This window comes from Saimiri boliviensis, chromosome 3, assembly GCF_048565385.1.
Source record: "Saimiri boliviensis isolate mSaiBol1 chromosome 3, mSaiBol1.pri, whole genome shotgun sequence".
Classification (NCBI taxonomy): domain Eukaryota; kingdom Metazoa; phylum Chordata; class Mammalia; order Primates; family Cebidae; genus Saimiri; species Saimiri boliviensis.
This window is the reverse complement of record NC_133451.1, coordinates 117,834,468-117,853,649: the sequence shown is the minus strand read 5'-3', so window position 1 is coordinate 117,853,649 and position 19,182 is coordinate 117,834,468. Positions and strand designations below refer to the sequence as shown.

The window sequence follows — 19,182 nt, the reverse complement described above, 5'->3', positions numbered from 1 at the left end:
TTCCCAAAATGTTGGATTACTTTTTAATTCTTCCAGTTACGTATGAAGGTCTCACTCCCCATTCTCTTGACATCGTTGAATATTTTCAGTTATAAAACGAATTCCTGCCTTCTACCTGATGGATGTGAAATGATATATAATTATTATTGTAATTTACATTTCTCTGTCTGCTTTGAAAGTTTTCATCTTACTTGTTCGTTTCCTATCAGTATTGCCTCTGCTGTGGCCTACGTGTTCCTGTTGTTTGATGGTCGGGGTTAATTGTTCTTAGTATCAGTGTGTAGGGTTATCTGTGTATTAGGAGTATTAACATTCACAGTGGGACAGTCTCCTCATCTTTATGTTTTTATATTGACAGTATCTTTTGATTGGTTAAGTATGTCTCTTGTCATTTTGAAATTCAGTTGTTACTTAGTTTTATATAATTTTATTTGCCCTCTCTGGAGATTAATACCATGTTCATCTTCTTTGGGGAATGGGGATTATTTTATTTTGCCTGAGAAGGTTTCTTAAATCACCTTGAGGCTATGCGTAACTGTTTTCTGAAATTTTCTTCTAATAATTTTATACTGAACGTTTTTATATTTAACCTTTCATTATTTTAGAATTCATTTCTCGCTGATGCACTAGTCAAATTTATTCTTTCCAAATGGAGAGCCAGTCATGCTGTGCTTGTCATTAAGCAAATAGACATTTTCCCACAGAACTGGGTATTAAAATGTTATCATCTTAAATGAAACCTTAAATCAGTCTCTAGGGGTGCAGGGGAATTACACTTTAAAAAATATGCTTGAACTTGGTTCTGATTTATTTCTTCCTCTTTGTGATTCACAGGGAGTTCATCTATGACATTTACTGGAAACAGCTTTGTGAAATATCGTCTGATGGAAAATGAAAACAAATTAGAGATGAAACTGACCATGAGGCTCAGAACGTATTCCATGCATGCCGTTGTCATGTATGCCCGAGGAACTGACTATAGCATCTTGGAGGTATGTTTCTATACAGGGTTGCATCTTGGTGGAAGATTTCAAAAACATAAATTCCATTTTGTGTTCAGATCGTTAATTTGAAAAGATAACGTAAGTGAAATGGTTGAATTCCACATTAAAATAGTTCACTGATGTCTGTACAAGTTTTAGACTTTGTGGGATGAATTGTTCTTGCTCTGCCGTGGCACAGAGATTTAGGTACACATGACACTTAACGTTAATAATGTTGGCTGGGCACAGTGGCTCACGCCTGTAATCCCAGCACTTTGGGAGGCTGAGGTGGGTGGATCACTTGAGGTCAGGAGTTTGAGACCAGCCTGGCCAACATGGTGAAATCCTGTCTCTACTAAAAATACAAAAACTTAGCTAGACATGGTGGCGCATGCCTGTAATTCCACCTACTCTGGAGGCTGAGGCACAAGAATCACTTGAACTGGGGAGGCAGAGGTTGCAGTGAGCTGAGATCGCTTCACTGCACTCCAGCCTGTTCACGTGATACTTATCTTACCCACCTTTTTTAAAAACACAATTCAGCTTTGACTTTTGATGTTACCTGATGCTGTATGTATTCAGTTAATACTTAATATTAATTATTCGCTTCCATGAGGCTTTGTGGATGTACATTGGCGCTAGAACTTGATATTCCTTAAAAGATACATTTTTATGATTCATACAGTGGACAAATGGATATGTGCTCTGTAGTACTTAAATGCAAGGCCTTATCGTTCTACCCCCGTTCCCAAACATACCCCTCCAACTGATTTGTGATCAAGTACCGTAACTGAAGGTTCTGTGAGACCAATGCCAACAGTCATTGTTTTTATCCTAGATTCATCACGGAAGGCTGCAGTACAAGTTTGACTGTGGAAGTGGCCCTGGGATTGTCTCCGTTCAGAGCATTCAGGTCAATGATGGACACTGGCACGCAGTGTCTCTGGAGGTGAACGGAAACTACGCCCGCTTGGTTCTGGACCAAGTTCACACTGCGTCGGGCACAGCCCCGGGGACTCTGAAAACCCTGAACCTGGATAACCATGTGTTTTTTGGTGGCCACATCCGTCAGCAGGGAACGAGGCACGGAAGAAGTCCCCAAGTGGGCAGCGGTTTCAGGGGTTGCATGGACTCCATTTATTTGAATGGGCAGGAGCTGCCTTTAAACGGCAAACCGAGAAGCTACGCGCACATGGAGGAGTTGGTGGAAGTGTCTCCGGGGTGCTTCCTGGCAGCTGCGGAAGACTGCTCCAGCAACCCCTGCCAGAACGGAGGCCTGTGCAATCCGTCACCTGCTGGAGGTGGGGCCCGTAAGGCTATGCTCTTTAAAGTGGTGCACATGTATACATTTAAACTCCCCAGCTATTTTTTATTTATTTATTTTTTTTCTCTTTTTATTCAAACAATGTCTTCAGGTACTGCGGTCAGTGTTGGAATTGAGTAGCATCCCATGTGCGGGAGCAGAGCCGGGCTTGGGGCTCTCCTGGTGCCCGAGCTGCGGGCACCGCGATTCCGACTGCTGCGTCCCTGCGGTGCCGTCCCGGCACCCAAGCAGGAGACGGCACGAGTGGCTCGGAACTGAACTCCATGGTCATGGACCCAGGGGAGTTTAGAATTCGCATCGCTTAGCCCTTCTTTGTTCTTACCCACTGTGTCTAATGGCTCAGCGTAGAGGGCCTGCTAGAGTCTTGCTGGTAATAATAGTTGGGAGTTGTAATTTTCCAAAAGGCCCTGAATTCCTCCCGAATGTTGCCGTATCTGCGTGTCTCAAAGCCCTGGCACAGCAAGGTACTCTGTGACTTTTGCATCCTGGACTGCGGTACCCACTGACCAGTAATAAGGTACACTTCGGAAAAGACGGTCGCCATGCCGCATAGAGCTTGGTGTCATGCATAGAGCAAAAATAATACTGTAACTAAGTGGGATTTCCAAAGCTTTGGCTTTCTCCTGTTCTCTTGGGGAAGTATATTTCCACGCTGTGTGCGTAGCATGGGCCAGGCCATCCCCACAGAGACTCTCCAGTTTATACTGTGCTCTTATGAGTCACACGTCCAAACCAGGTTCGCAAGGAGGCTGTCCTTATGCTGCCACTTAGGGATAAGGCTGAGAGAAGCATTTTCCTGACTTGGGCTACCATGGTCCCTGAAGAAGGAGGAAAGGGGTTTGGCAGCCATGCCCTGGCTCCTAAAACCTCTGGCCCAGGGCCCCGTATTCCTTCGTCCTGAGAAAAACCCTCAGCCACGCTGGCTTTGGAGGGGCGGGGAAGCACTGTGCTGTGGCGTGCGCCCAAGGCAGGCAGCTAGGAACGGCCCGCCACCCTGCCTACGTGCCAGGACTTCACAAAGTACAGTTGACACTCGTACTGCTTTGGACAGATGTGATGATCCCCTTTCTTAAATCTTTCCATGTTTGAGAGGCTGAGGTGGGAGGATCGCTTGATCCTCTTAAATCTTTCCATGTTTGAGAGGCTGCAGCGGGAGGATCACTTGAGGCTGGGAGTGAGGAAGCCTGGGCAATGTATGGAGACCCCATCTCTACAAAAACTTGAAAAATCACCTGGGCATGGTGGCACACATCTGTAGTCCCAGCAGCTCGGGAGGCTGAGGTGAGAGGATCCCTGAGACCAGGAGTTTGAGGCTGCAGTGAGCTGAGATTGCACCACTGCGCTCCAGCCTGGGTGTAGAGTGGGACTCCATCTCAAAAAATTTAAAAATTGAAGGGTAATTTGTAGTCTTCAAAGTGCTTTTCACATTCATTATTTTCTCATTTAATCCTTAAATGCTTGTGAATCGTGGATAAATTGAGATGTTAAGTAGGTGCTGTCTGTGTACATGGTCACTCAAGTAAAGAACTGTGTTTTTCTTCTCTGTGTGTTTGACCTGATGAGCTTACTGCAAATCGTGATGAACTAAAGGTGGGTGAGTTCTCTCTTCAGTTCTCTGTGCTACGGCTGTGCCAGCAGTGGAAAGCTTGTCGATGTAGCCAACTTTTTCCCGGAGAGAGTGAGAATTTTACTAGCTTTTACAGATCTTGGAGAATTAAATCTTAAAGATAAAAAGCAATGTAATGAAGACCAGGTCTCAGTCATTGAGTGATCGGACTTTTGTGTTCCTTTTTGCCAACTTAGGTTATTACTGCAAATGCAGCGCCTTATACATAGGGACCTACTGTGAGATAAGCGTCAATCCATGTTCTTCCAACCCTTGCCTCTATGGGGGCACGTGTGTCGTCAGCAACGGAGACTTTGTCTGCCAGTGTAGAGGATTATATACCGGTCAGAGGTATGTGCGTTTTTCTTAACTTTCGTGGTTATTTGTGGTATAAAATTCTTCTTAAACATGTAACGGTGCACGTAAAAAGTCTCCATGTACATTTGCTGATGTTGTCTGTTCTGCTGTGTTTGTTAGCAATAGAATCATGAGGTGTGTGTCTGCTTTTCCTTACTCTCCAGGTGTCAGCTTAGTCCGTACTGCAAAGACGAACCCTGTAAAAACGGCGGGACGTGCTTTGACAGTTTGGATGGCGCCGTTTGTCAGTGTGACTCGGGTTTTAGGGGAGAAAGGTAAACGGTTTCTTCCAAAATTTACATCCGAACCTTTTCATTGTGTCTTGTTGACTGGCAGATGCAACAGACCTTCAGTGATTAGAACTACGTTGCTTCAGGTTTTGCTAGTCCTCGTATCGGCCCCTTATGTAATTTATTATCTTTTCACTCTTTAAAATGAAATATCAAGCCGATAAATATAGTATATATAGAATGCCTGAATAAAAAAACTACTTCTCTACTTTAAAGGTGCAATAAAGATTGGGCGGGTTCTGGTAGACAGTATTCTCTGGGAAGAATGAGATGATTATGTTTTTAAAGTGGCCGTCTTTGAAGCTGAATCTGTCCACCTCTCAGTGGTAGCAGAGTTTCCTCTTTTTCATAACATGCCATGACTAACGTTTATGTCGCATCTAGAAATCTCTTTTACCTCTCTCATTGTCTTAGCTAATCTTTATCATCATCCTCAGAGGTGGTAATTATTTTCCAAGTGAAGACATGAGACATGGGGGTACTTGATGTGCCTTGGAAGAGGTGGATGAGAGGTTCCAGCTTCAGATGCCATTTTTACCTTAGCCTTTTGACCAGTTCCGTTAAAAACATTGCTCAGGGCCTGATACCTGTGCCCCCTGCAGTGCACCGAGACAGACCTTCACCATCAGGCTTCACCGAAGGCCTTTGGTGTGGCCTGCTGGCAGGGATGCCCATGTAGTTTTGCTCTAAGAATGGTGGTGATCTTGAATTTTGCCATCAGTCACATGGTCTTAGTTCATAAGTTGATTTCCCTAATTCTAGTCAGTGAATACTCTTAATACATTTGAGAAAAACATGTTAGTAACCAGAATTTTCATGCTAGCTGAGTGTGAGGGATGGTAAGTAGACAACTTTCATTAAAGATGGAGGAAGGATTGAGGGGCAGGTGGATCTGTACACATGGAAAATACACCCCTGCTTGGAAAGGCAGAGGGCCTTGCTTATGAACTGAAGGGTGAGGAGTCCAGCTTCCCACAACAGAGTAACATTTAAAAATGGAAAACATAGTTTACTTTCGTATTACCAAACAGGAAAATCTTAGGAATTTAATCCAGGCTATGGGAAGAGTACACAGCATATTATCAAAATACACATTCCAAGCTTCTGAATGATGCCGTGCTTATGAGAACTCCGTGCAAACAAACTACTGTTTAGCCAGTGGGGTTGCTGTAGTAGTCTGTTGGATCCTAGGACAATGGCCACTAATATTGGCTTGATGTGTTTCCTTCCCAAATATTGATCGAAAGCCTATTATCACATGATTAGTTTATCCACCAAAGGTCTTCTGTCATTGTGGTTGATGGTACACTTTTTAGTTGTTTTGTATCTGAGTTTGATTTTCACGTATCTTGTCAAGGAGGGATTAGTCTTCGGTGTCTGAGGATTACGCCTGGTGTGCACAGAGGCACCTGCTCAGGTCTCTCCTCATTCCCGAATTTCTCGGCAGGTGTCAGAGTGATATTGACGAGTGCGCCGGAAACCCCTGCCGTCACGGGGCCCTTTGTGAGAACACACACGGCTCCTATCACTGCAACTGCAGCCACGAGTTCAGGGGCCGGCACTGCGAGGACCCCGTGCCCAACCAGTATGTGTCTACGCCCTGGAATATCGGCTTGGCAGAAGGAATCGGAATCGTTGTGTTTATCGCAGGGATATTTTTACTGGTGGTGGTGTTCGTTCTCTGCCGTAAGATGATTAGCCGGAAAAAGAAGCAGCATCAGGCTGAACCTGAAGACAAGCACCTGGGACCCACCACGGCTTTCTTGCAAAGACCGTATTTCGATTCCAAGCTAAACAAGAACATTTACTCCGACATACCACCCCAGGTGCCTGTCCGCCCCATTTCATACACGCCAAGCATTCCAAGTGACTCGAGAAACAATCTTGACCGAAATTCCTTCGAAGGATCTGCGATCCCAGAGCGTCCCGAACTCAGCACTTTTAACCCCGAGTCGGTGCATGGGCATCGGAAAGCCGTGGCCGTCTGCAGCGTGGCGCCAAACCTGCCTCCCCCACCCCCTTCCAACTCCCCTTCCGACAGCGACTCCATACAGAAGCCCAGCTGGGACTTCGACTATGACGGTAAGGGGCATTTTTGCATCTCACTAAAATGTCACGAGGTAAACAGTGAAGTCACAAGTTCTGTTCATGCAAAACGTGGACTCTTCATTCGAGACAGAGAGGCTCAGACGGAAATCCCTGTGCTGATCTGAAACGTTTTTTGGATGTCCTGAGTACTGGCTGAGCGCTGTGGCAATTATTTTAATTAAGAAATTGAATCTAGTCGTATTTTAGTTAATCTTCTGGAGAGATCACTTCATTTTATAATTGTTAAAGGTTCTTGTCTATAATTTTTTTTAGCTTATTTATATGTCAGAAAAAATCGGGAGTCTTTTAATATTAGGATTTTTAAGACGATGGCCAGGGGAGGTGGAAATATTTATGTTACTGGCCTAACATATATTCAATGCTTTTTTTTAAAAGAAGAAAAAGCTGTATGTATTATTTTAAAACAAAATTTTAACACCTTTTCTTATGACATTCGTAGGCATGCTTATGGAGAATTTCTGTTCTATGAATCTCGAAGATTGTAGGTTTTTCTGTTCGGGTTTTTTTTTTTTTTTTAATGTCTTTGAGTTTTTAAGGTTTTTCTTTCAGTCATTTATGAAATAAATCTCAGGATGTCGTTGGGTAACGTGTGCCGGGTGTCAGGATTCAGCGGTGAACAGAACGGTTTTGGCCCGTGTGGAACTTACTGTGTTCATCCTTTCCTTTCCTTTTTTTCTTTTTTTTTCCAGCTAAAGTGGTGGATCTCGATCCCTGTGTTTCCAAGAAGCCTCTGGAGGAAAAGCCTTCCCAGCCCTACAGTGCCCGGGAAAGCCTGTCGGAAGTGCAGTCTCTGAGCTCCTTCCAGTCCGAGTCGTGTGATGACAACGGTGAGCCCGCCGCGGAGACGCTGCTGCGCGTGCCTGTGTTGCCGCGTTCTCTCGTGTGCGTGCACCGGCTACCCTCGGGGGGCCTCACGGTGCTTCCGTATTCTTGGACCCCTCTTAAACAATGCCGCACACGCTTGCACGAGTGTCTGCTGGGAAAGAGCTAAAGTGTTCTTAATGAATAGCTACTTGAACTTGTCAGTAATAGAGAAGAACACGCTCACTGAAGGATTATTTCTAATTGATTAACCTGGTCTTGGCTTTTTTTCACAACAGTAAACATTACCCCAGTTTTGTGGGGTTTTCAGAAATCCTCACAACTTGGTTAACCGTGCAGCGTGCACGCAAACGCATGCGCGCGCACACACACACGTCGTCTAAAAAGAGATGTGATAATCTGAAAGAAATGTTGATTTCAGTAGCACCTTTCGTATTAACTGAAGGATCATTTCTTTCTAATTCACTAATCTTGTATTGACTTTTCTTCACAACAGTAAACATTACCCCAGTTTTGTGGGGTTTTGAGAACTCACAACTTTCTTAACCACACAACACATACACACACACTCTCCGACACACACACACGCACACACACACACCCCGTCTAAAAAGAGATGTGATAATCTGAAAGAACTGTTGGTTTCAGTAGCACCTTTCATATTAACTGAAAGATCATTTCCTTCTAATTGACTAATCTCATATTGACTTTTCTTCACAACAGTAAATATTACCAGTTTTGCGGGGTTCTCAGAACTTCTTACAACTTTCTTAACCATGCAACACATACACACACACTCTCTCTCTCTGTCTCAGGTACACATGCACTCTGTCTCTTTCTCAGACACACACACACACACACACGCACACACGCACACACGCCCTCTTAAGAAGAGATGCGATGTTCTGAAATGTGCGGTTTCAGTACCACCTTTGTTATTACAAAGTTTTGTTTGTCTCCTCCCCCACCCCCACCGCGGCCCCAGCTCCCATTTGGATCAGAGCGTACTGACAGAGCACAGTTTAAGACACTGCTAGTAAGTCTGATTATATTTCTAATGAAGAAGGTTTGGCAGTGGGATTTTTGCTACCAGTTACGTTGATCTGCTTTCCCTGGGGTCGATCTCATTGGTAACTAGCTTTGCCAGAGGAACAGTTACCAGTAGAGAATTTGTCAATATTCAGTAGCACAATGTACTTTTTCGTGGAAATTTTTGAGTCTCAGAATTAGGAAATTTGATGATAATGTTTCTTCTTGTATAAACACACTATATGTTTATACATTTCAAATATTTTATTGGCAGAAAAGGTAACCCACTAATAATTATTCAATCCAGAGTAATATAGTCCACAATACATTACATACATAGTCCACAAATCCATATAGTTCATTATCTGTTGCAGAGTCCTTTTTCAAACTAAAGATAGCTATAAGTATGTGCTATTATTTCTGATTTCAAGCATATTATATATGGCATCAAAATATGCCTGTGTTTATTAGGGTTAGAGTACATGGACATAGCTTTGCTTGTTAAACCAACAGGTTAGAATTAGGTCTTTTATCAGTCTTAATTCTAAAAAGTTCCTGTTTCCAGTTTAATAATTTATACCTTGGCCCCTAAATGCTCTTTATAAATACATTTCAGAATCTTACCAGCAGTTTCTTTCTAGTTCTTTTTGTTGAAACATCAGTCTTCTGACTAATACTCCCAAGCGCGTTTAATAAGTTAGGTCAAATTAATTATGAAAACTAGCTTCCAGATAATACAGTGCAGAGAAAACATGTATACATAGGAGTGTTATTATTTTACTCATTACCATAATTTAGTAATTTAGTAAGCTGAAAGTCTGCTGAGAGTCTGTTCCCGCATGTATTCCTAGTTTCCTGGGGCTGTTGTTCCAGGTCACTGCAAACTTTGTGGCCTTAAACAGTGTAGACTTGTCTTCCTGTAGTTCAGTGGCTTAGAATCCAACCCCTGGGTGCCACAGGGCTAAAACCCTGCAGCCCGTAGAGGAAGAACCTGTCTTCCTTCCTTTCCTGGATTTTTGAGGCTGCCCGCATCCGCTGGCTCCTGCCGCCTTCCGTGTCCGAGAGACTGCAGCATTGAGCATCCTTCTGTCTGCACAGCTCCCTCCAGCCGTAACTGGGGAAGCCTCTGTGCTGAAAAATCGCCCTTACGATGACATTGGGCCCACCCAGAGAATCCGGGAAATCCCGCATCTCAATTTCCTCGCCTGAAGCACGTCAACGATGTCCCTTTTGCCATGTGTGGTGACATAGTCACAGGCTCCTGGGATTCGGACATGGACTGTTTGAGGGCCAGCCTTCTGCCTACCACATGCATACATATTTACCTTGGCATAGTTCTTTGATAACAATCTGATACACAAATGAAGAGGGAATGTACACAGGAAGCAGTCGGGCGGAGTCTTCTCCTCTGCTGATATGTTAGCTCACCAAGCATTAGTCCATCTGCAAACAGACAAGACATTTGCAGGAGAACAATCACAGCAGGGACAAAACATTTTTGTTTTGGATTGCATATGTTTCTCCTTAAATTTCTTTTTTCTGGGGACAACGTACGAGTGATTAAACAGCCAGAGTGGCATACCAAAGACTGGAGTCTTTGAACGTCAAGTCTTGCCTGTGAGATGTTAAAATAAGAATTGTTTTGGCCTGACATGACCCGTAATTGTAATTGTGAAAAAATTTAAAACTAAAAATTTTTTTGCCTAAATTCCAATGAAATATATTTACATCATTCCTTTGATGAATAATAGCAAATATATAGCTTGATTAGAAAAGTCTGAGACACACAGCTAACGGTGAGGGGGTCATGCCTCATTATGTCAGCGCGTTAAAGCGCTCAGCAGTTCTGAGTTGAGGTAGCAATGATGTAATATACAGTTCTGTTTCATGCACTGTTTTCTAACTAACTGAAGATGTTCCTAATTGACTGCTTTTGTGCCTTTTCGCAAGCTTCCGTAGTGACCGTAGTGCACCTTGTCAACGCTGTGGTTGACACGGTGAGCACAGAAGGTACAGTTGTAAGTGCCCATGCTTCGTGTCTGTGTCTTGAAGCAGCTGTGTCCTAGACACTGCCGCCTTGCCTGTTACAGTGTCAGAAAAGCCAGTTTGTGGTGTTCAGGGGGTTGAGAACCTTTATTTTATGCAGGTGTGTATATTCGTAATCTGGGTGCTTTGCAAAGATACTTTGATGTATGTTACGTCTTTGTTACTTTTTATGTGTAAATCACTGATCAGAAGTAACCAGAAGATCTTGAGTGTGTATCTTTAGGAGGTGCAGTATAAAAAAAGTTCAGAAGTAATTTTAACTACCTAAAATTTTTTTGCAACAGAAATTCTTTAGATGAACAGGAATAAGACCTGAGTAACTCTGTCATAATTAACCTGGAACTGACTCTTGACTTTGGGGTTTTCCCTGAGTATGATCAAAGAAAAGGGTGTAAAGCATGGTCAAAGCATATTTTTACATCTGGTTTAGTGAAAATTATTTAATGTGAAGCTTTATCTGCTTAGGGTTATAAAAAAGGACATTGACCGCCTCCCCCAAATTATTTTTAATTAAAATAACCCTTTATTAGTGCACTGAAATGAATCACATGGGAAAGGCACAGGCTAGTAGTTTTCAGACTGCGATGTGACTCAGATCACCTGCAGGGCGGTTAAAAGCCCAGTTGCTGGTTCTCAGCACCAGCACTTCTGATGCTGCAGGGCCGGGCTGGGGCTTGAGAATTTGCATTGTTCAGCAGTTCGCGCTGACGGCACTGGTCCAGAGACCCCACTTGAGAACTGCTGACTCACATAGGCCGTCGAGTACAAAGACATCGCCGTCACAGCGCTCAGGGGTCCCTTTTGCTGGGACGAGACGCTGTCGAGGTTGAGGAGGAAGAGGACAGAGCGCTGGGCCCTATTTGCTCTCAAGCGGGAGAGGCTGGCTGCCAGTGTCCATGCTTTCAGTTGCCGAGGATGCCTGTGCCGCTTTTCCTAAGAAATACCATGTTTCTACTTGGTGAATCAGAAACTTACCTCTATTTTGCCTAGTGAATTTTTCGTTTTAACCCAGTGACCGTCCAGCATTTTAAGTATCGTTGGAGTTTAAAGAAGCAGAGTTTCGACTGTTCCTTCATGCAGTCTCCTTCACTGAAAAATATTTTTTGGCATGTCCAAGAAGTGCACATTGAATTTAAAGCTGAAAGCTGGTACTAGTGCCTGAGGAACAAAAGTTGGGGATCCTTTTTTGTTTGTTTAAAGTGATTGCTACATTTTTTTAATAGACTTGAAAATGATTCTGTAGATACATGTCACCTAAATGCAGGTTTATCCATTTTTTAGAGCCATCACAGTCTTTTAAAATTATTGAAATTTCTAGAGGTGAACTATCAATCAAATATTTGTCCCAAATTAGTTTTGTACATGCCTTTTGAATAACACTGTTGAACGCGTAGAGAGAGGGCCTTGTTTGAAACATCACTGAAGTGACTGTTTTTCTGCACGATGTCTACTTTCAGTTACAGACAGTTTCTAACGGGGCTTGACCCATATTATCCTGCTTAGTCCCCGCAACGGCCCTCTGGGATTTTCACCCTGTTTCATAGAGAGGACCTGAAGGCTAGCCGGGGCCAGTGCAGGCGTCTCATGGTCCTGACTGACAGTGGGATTTACAGGCACTGGGTTGCACTTCCTGCTGGACTTCTGTGTATAGATGGTGGGTCCTGCCAGAGCAAGTGTCATTACAGACGGGGGATCTCTCTAGGGAATGGTCAACAGTATAAACATTAAATCATGTTCAAAATACATAGCTGGGAGAGATTTTCAGCTTGTAGATCCATCGTTAAGTATCTAAGTTTGCCTATGAATTCCTCTGAATGTAATGTCCTCTGAAGGTTGCAGTGTGCTGTAAAGTATGTGCATCATGTAACTGTAGATGTATTCAGAGTATCACCTATGTAACCTGGTCAGTTTATGTTTTATTAGAGCCTGTTTGTTTTAATTATTCCTAAGAAAATTAGTGTTTTCAGGGTTTGATTGTCAGGCGCAAGGGAAAGAAAGTAATATTTGATTTTTCTGGCCAAATCTCTGGTTCATCATGACTCTGTCATCCACTTCCATATCCCATTTGATCTGTGGTACGTACGTGTCTCAGCCATTTGGAATTTTCATGGACACTGGCGTAAGGACGTGCTGTATGGCTGACTGGGCCTTTGTAAGCAGTTTACATTGTTCTGTGTACTTACCTTTATTGCCTTTTCAGCTGTCTGTTTTAATTACAAATGTTTTCTTTTTTTTTTTTTTTCTACTCTGCCACCAAAAGAATCTTTGGCTGCTCCTGACCTCAGCAAATCAAGAGGTGACTTCTGCATGCCAGTTATTCGTTGATACTCACACTAAGAACAAGGGGCCGGGCTTTGCCTCAGTGCGCGCTGACTGCACGTGGTCGCCCAGCGTCTGCAGCAGTAACTGAGTGTGGCTGCATGTGTGTGTGCATTCTAAGCGCGGACTGCCTAACCTTCTCCCGCCTCTCAAAGGATTTTTTAAATCCTGAGGAGAAAGAAAAAAAAAAAATTTCCAAAATTGGAAGTTTTTTTTTTTTTAAAAAAAGATAAATAGTGATGCTTTATATAGTCTAAAAGGATCCCAGTCCTTTTTGAAAGTAACACAGACTGGTCATTACGTGTATCAGAGGCTGTGTTATAATCTTGCAGTGCTTATTCAGTTGTATTTTGCTTGATTTGGGGGCATGCTTTGAGACATACCTAGATTAAAATAATTTGTTGTCTGGGGGCTAATGAAAAATAGTAATTGTAATATTAAACTCACTACATTATTATGAAGGAAGCTTATTTTCTAAACTTTAGCATGTTAAGGGTTACCTTGATTACTTAAAAAAGTTGCATTGACTGGGCCAGCACTTCGGGAGGCTGAGGTGGCGAGATTGCTCGCGGCCAGGAGTTTAAGACCAGCCTGGGCAACACAGACCCTGTCTCTACAAAAAATAGAAATGAAAAAAATGTTTAAGTTGCATGAATCAGTATTTTTTTAAATAAGTAGTGCAGATCAAGTGATAGTGGATATTTCACTGATGTCCTAAGACTGAGCCAGTACCTTTGCTTCCTGCATTACAGGAGAAAAGTTAAAAGGACGGTTAGAATCGTTTGTAGAAACATGTGTATGATTTACATGCTGGCATTCCAGTTCCCTCAGGACTCCTCCTGTTTCCTTGAATGCTAGTTGTGTACATAAAACTGTAAGTCCACATTTTAGAAATAGAGCCTAGTTCATAGGGGTCTTTAAACTGGAGTGGGGTCGGGGGACGTCTTCAAAGCAAAGACGAGGAATTTCCAAAGCGGTGAACTTTGAATGAAGGCATCAGTGCATTTGCATCTTTCTTTGATGCACTGAGCTCTCTTTCCACAGCACAAAAGCTTAGGAGAAAACACATTGACGTCTATTTTCTTTTCTATCAAGGGTATCACTGGGATACATCAGATTGGATGCCAGGTGTTCCTCTGCCAGACATACAAGAGTTCCCCAACTATGAGGTTATTGACGAGCAGACACCCCTGTACTCAGCAGATCCAAACGCCATCGACACGGACTATTACCCTGGAGGCTACGACATCGAAAGTGATTTTCCTCCACCCCCAGAAGACTTCCCCGCACCTGATGAGCTGCCACCGTTATCGCCAGAATTCAGCGATCAGTTCGAATCCATCCACCCTCCTAGAGACATGCCTGCCGTGGGTAGCTTGGGTTCTTCATCAAGAAACCGGCAGAGATTCAACTTGAATCAGTATTTGCCCAATTTTTATCCCCTCGATATGTCTGAACCTCAAACAAAAGGCACTGGTGAGAACAGTTCTTGTAGAGAGTCCCATGCCCCTTACCCACCAGGGTATCAAAGACACTTGGAGGCGCCCGCTGTCGAGAGCATGCCCATGTCTGTGTACGCCCCCGCGGCCTCCTGCTCCGACGTGTCGGCCTGCTGCGAAATGGAGTCGGAGGTCATGATGAGTGACTACGAGAGCGGGGACGATGGCCACTTTGAAGAGGTGACAGTCCCGCCCCTGGATTCCCAGCAGCACACGGAAGTCTGACTCTCAACTCCCGCCAAAGTGCCTGACTTTAGTGGACCCTGAGATTATGGAATGACCCGCGTTGTGCGCAGCAGTGCCTGCTGGCTTTTTTTTTGGTGAGCTGAATGGGCATGGCTGCGCTGGATCCTGCACCTCTGGACATGCTCATCATTTCCAGTGTCCTAACCACTGTCATCCGTGAGGTTTTCGTCGGCTGTGCCATTTTCCAGCGCCTTTTGGGATTTACATCTGTCCGTGTTAAAATCGTGAAACGGAAGTCAGGTCTTTCATCTCATCAGCATGATTCGTGTATTTATATAGATTTGATTAATTTTCTTCTCTTTTTTTGTAAATTTTATGTACAGATTTGATTTCTCATAGTTGTAACAAGATTTCCAAGATGTTTTGTGCATTTGTTACAACTGAATTTTGGTGGTGTTAGTGCCATTGTCTAACACCCTGATTTCTTACTGTAACCAGGGTTTTATTCTGTCTTTTTCCATACTTCATACTCTGTGAAGTGTGACATTTCGTTAGTACATTTCAGTATAGTCATTTATTTCTAGCTGTACATAGGATGAGGAAGAGACCTGACACATGAACATGTCTTACATGGGTTGCTGTATTTAGAATTATAAACATTTTTCATTATTGGAAAGTGTAATGGGGACCTTCTGCATACCTGTTTAGAACCAAAACCACCATGACACCGTTTTTCCAGTGTCTGTATATTTGTGATGCAATGGTCTTGTAAAGGTTTTTAATGAAAACTACCCTTAGCCAGTCTTTCTTACTGACAATAAATTATTAATAAAATACTTGAGCTTTTCTGCCTGCTTTTCCTTTCCATTTATACTCCTGTTCGGGATTCAGTGGCTGAACTGAGATAGAAGGATGGATGAATGGAAGGGTGGATCCTGATGTGTTTGCTTTTAGTGGACAAGGTCTGAATGTGACAGTTTTCTCTACGCTGACCAATGCCAGGCTGTACATGCGGAGGTAGCCACCAGGTGGCAGTATACAGCTACTTGATAGGGCTCCGCACTAAGCCACAGAAGTCAGAAGTACAACTTTCTAATATTTTTAAACAAAACCAAGAAAAATTTATATATTTTTAATTAGTATGAATTGGTTATGATTTTAATGCTTACATGTTTTTCACCTTTGCCAATGTTTTGCATCAACACAGTTTCTACGAAGCATTATACCTTTCTGTTGTCAGCTTACACAGTGCTAAATGATTTAATGTGAGCTCCGGAAGCTATTTTTTATACATTTTATACAGTTAAAATCCATCCCTACTTCCAGCACATTTGTTGAGTACTTACTGTGTGCCACTATGATATGAATGACAGAGAATTAAATTTTCCTAGAACTTTGGAGAAACATGTTTTTCCTTTAAGTAAATGCCTTTATTTTTTATCAAATAATAAAGTATATAGTTTAAAAACATCAAAGAAAGCTAAAATGTATACTACAACAGCAGTCCCATGCAACCTGCTGTACCCACTTACAACTCTAAGCTGTTTTCCTCAATCTTCGTTTCGTATTTTCAAATGTATATATTATTCTTTCTTGAGTCACTAAACTTAGAAATTGCCTATTGTGATACTGGAGGAAGACCATCTAACTTAATAGACCCCCATTGATCTTGTTTTCCTACCATTAGTTACAATATTATTTTTGGATTAATCCATATACAGTGTTTCCATTGTTACAAATATTCACTGAGGTGCCAAGTGGTATATGTTTATTTTCTTAGCAACTTACTCTTTTTTTTCCTTAACAGTTGCCTTTTTATTTTACTCATTTTTTAAACTTGTGACTATTAAATTCATTTATTCAGAAAACATTTTTCTTTCAATAATACTGTATTACTTTGCCTGAACAGACAGGCAGAAATCCTGTGCCATCTTAGAGTTTGCATTTGGTGGGGACAGTTGGTAGGAGGCTGATGGAGAAATACACAGAAGTGTTTAGGGTAGTGAGTGCTGAGGAGGGACGCGGTGATCCGGAAGGAATGTGTGAGACTGCGATGGGAAGGGGCGGGGCAGGGGTGTGACGGGAAGGGACAGGGAAGGGACATTCTGAGAAGACAGGAGGCCTCAGCGGCAGGCAGCATTCCAGTCCAACCCTGAAGTTGATGAGGAAGAATACCACGTGGTTCTCTGGGGAGTGAGTGTTCCAAGCAGAGAGATCAGCTATGACTGTAAAGAGGGGAGTGTGAAAACCCCACACAGAAAGCATGCAAGGCCAGTCTCTTCCGTGCATGGTTAAACCAAAATCTGTCAGCTCCTTTTTTTTCCCCTTGGACATTGTCTTCAGAGAGATTCTCAGCATGGTGGCCCAGTCTCCATATATTGTTGTCTTCAGCATCTACAGTTGTTGTTCTGGAATATTCCACTTACAATGGACTCCATCCTTTTCCTTTGACATGACTCTTGTTTTGATACAGCATATCCTTTTATTTTTTGAGAAAGAGTTGCATGGAAAGTAATTTTTGGTGACTATGTTTCTGAAAGTGTCTTTATTCTACTCTTTTTTTTTTTTTTTTTTTTTTTTTTTTGATGGAATTTGGCTCTGTCACCCAGGCTGGAGTGCAGCGGCACAATCTCGGCCCACTGCAACCTCTGCCTCCCAGGTTCAAGTGATTCTTCTGCCTCTCAGTCTGCTGAGTAGCTGGGATTACAGGTGCGTACAACCACATCCGGCTAATTTTTGTATTTTTAGTAGAGATGGGGTTTCACCATGTTGATCAGGCTGGTCTTGAACTCCTTTCCTCATGATTTGCCTGTCTTGGCCTCCCAAAGTACTGGGATTACAGGCATGAGCCACCGTGCCCAGCTCTGTTCTACTCTTATACTTGATAGATTGGGTGTGGATTTCTGGTTTGGAGGTAAATTACATTCAGAATTTTGAAGTCATTGAACCACTGACTTCCAGCTTCAAATGTTGACACTGAAAAGTCCAGTGCTGTTCCTGTTCCCAGTTTATTGTTTGTGACCTAATATGCTCATAAATCTTTTGGGCTATTCTTTTGGTGACATGGTACTTCTCTACATCACTGTGAGGTTTCCTGGTGACGTATCCCAGCCTGGGCCTTTTCCAGGGATTGCTGCTCAGTTTTTACGATGGAAACCCATGTTGTGGAGACTGTTCTTGTGTTGTGTTTTGTGTTTTTTTTTCTTGGATCATTTCTTCCCCTCTGCTTCCTCAGTTCTCTCTTTTTTTTAATTCTCAAAGGAGGTGATCTCAGTTCTCTTTTCAAGAGGCATAACTAGAGGTTGCCTGACTTGCTAAATGAACCCTCTCATTTTTTGATTTTTACTCCCCCTGTCCATCTTTGTTTCGTTCCCCTTCTGGGGTTCATTCCACTTTTATCTTCTGTTCTTTCTGTTAACAGTTTTGCTTCTGCTGCCTTCTTCAATGTTGAAGAGTCTGGTCTGGTCCTGATTGTCCCTTTTCCATGCTACCCTGGCGCTTGGTCCTGTTGCAGAGTGCCCTAGTGTCTCATTTTTGCTGATTGTAGTATTCTAGCATTTTGCCTGCTTTCTCCCAGGTCTGCTTTTCGGTATTCCTTTGAGTGGGCTTTGCTCTTGCTGACTTGCGTCTCATGAGGCACTCACGCTGATCGAAAGCCTTAACTCCTGGCCTCGTCCGTGACATTGTGGGCCAGCTTGCTTTGTCCATGTCTTGGTCTTGTCTTTACAGAGTTTCGGTTTCTCCCGAGGAAGGACCTTCTGTTCCCAGCCTGGGAAATACTGCTTTTATTTTGAAGTTGCCAGGTAAGAGGACTGGGGATGTGTCATTCCCTTAGTCCTCTAGCTCTGGGTTATGAGAACATTCCTGCTTTCTTCTCTTCATCTGTTTCATCTCTGAGGCTGCTCAGGATAGAGCTGAGAATCTGCATTCTTGCAGCTTGAACACAGTTCAGACAGACGGCCCTGCCACTCACCTGTGCTTTGATCCTTCCCTGCGTCACAAAGGCGCTTGTTCCCGTGGCCTCCAGGCTCCGCTGCCCAGTCCTTTGCTAAAACGTGACATCCCTCCTGCATCTGCTGTAGCGTGGAAAATTGAGTTGCTTTTTAACATTTCCCCCTTTTCCTGTTTCAGATGTATTTTCCTTTTTAAAAATCATGTTTTATTTACTTTAAACAATATTTATTGTTTGCTTGATTTTCTGAAGAAAGGGGTCAGAACGTAGCACTCCACCGTCTGAACCTGGAAGCCTGGAATGTGCCCGCAACCACTGGTCCAGTGTTTGGAAGAACGTTGGGATGTCCGTGTTCTTTTGGTCCACAGCAAATGACCATATGTTTAGTGGCTTAAAATAAGCCCCAGTGATTACTTCTCATTCTGTAGATCCAAACCCCCAGGGATGGCTGACCAGGTTCTCTGCTCAGCTTCTCACAAGGCTGGAATCAAGCTGTCCGCTAGACTGCGTTTTCATCTGAGGCTGGGGGCTCTTCCGAGCTCAGGAGGTGCTTGGCAGAATTCAGTCCTTGCAGTTGTAGAAGGGGTCCCGTTTTCCTGCTAACCGTAGGACGGAGGTCCTCTGTTTCTTGCTGGCTGTTCACACTGTCTTGACAGTTTC

At 43.2% G+C, this 19,182-nt stretch overlaps 1 protein-coding gene across 10 annotated transcripts in view; it reads left to right on the top strand.

The window, feature by feature from the left end:
- Positions 1-14,932, top strand: part of FAT1 (FAT atypical cadherin 1) — a 139,607-nt gene extending 124,675 nt beyond the window's left edge. For 3 of the 10 annotated variants that reach the window (XM_074396741.1, XM_074396738.1, XM_074396739.1), the window contains 9 exons: positions 835-992; positions 1,822-2,284; positions 4,111-4,264; positions 4,435-4,545; positions 6,008-6,642; positions 7,359-7,496; positions 10,471-10,530; positions 12,827-12,862; positions 13,981-14,932. In XM_074396741.1, coding sequence (XP_074252842.1) covers positions 835-992; positions 1,822-2,284; positions 4,111-4,264; positions 4,435-4,545; positions 6,008-6,642; positions 7,359-7,496; positions 10,471-10,530; positions 12,827-12,862; positions 13,981-14,609 — 2,384 coding nt within the window. In that variant the 3' untranslated portion in view covers positions 14,610-14,932. Of the gene's footprint in view, positions 1-834; positions 993-1,821; positions 2,285-4,110; positions 4,265-4,434; positions 4,546-6,007; positions 6,643-7,358; positions 7,497-8,476; positions 8,528-10,470; positions 10,531-12,826; positions 12,863-13,980 lie in introns of those variants that run through there. The other 7 variants (XM_010344356.3, XM_074396740.1, XM_039468173.2 and 4 more) reach the window with 3 other exon arrangements.
- The last annotated feature ends 4,250 nt before the right edge of the window (positions 14,933-19,182 follow it).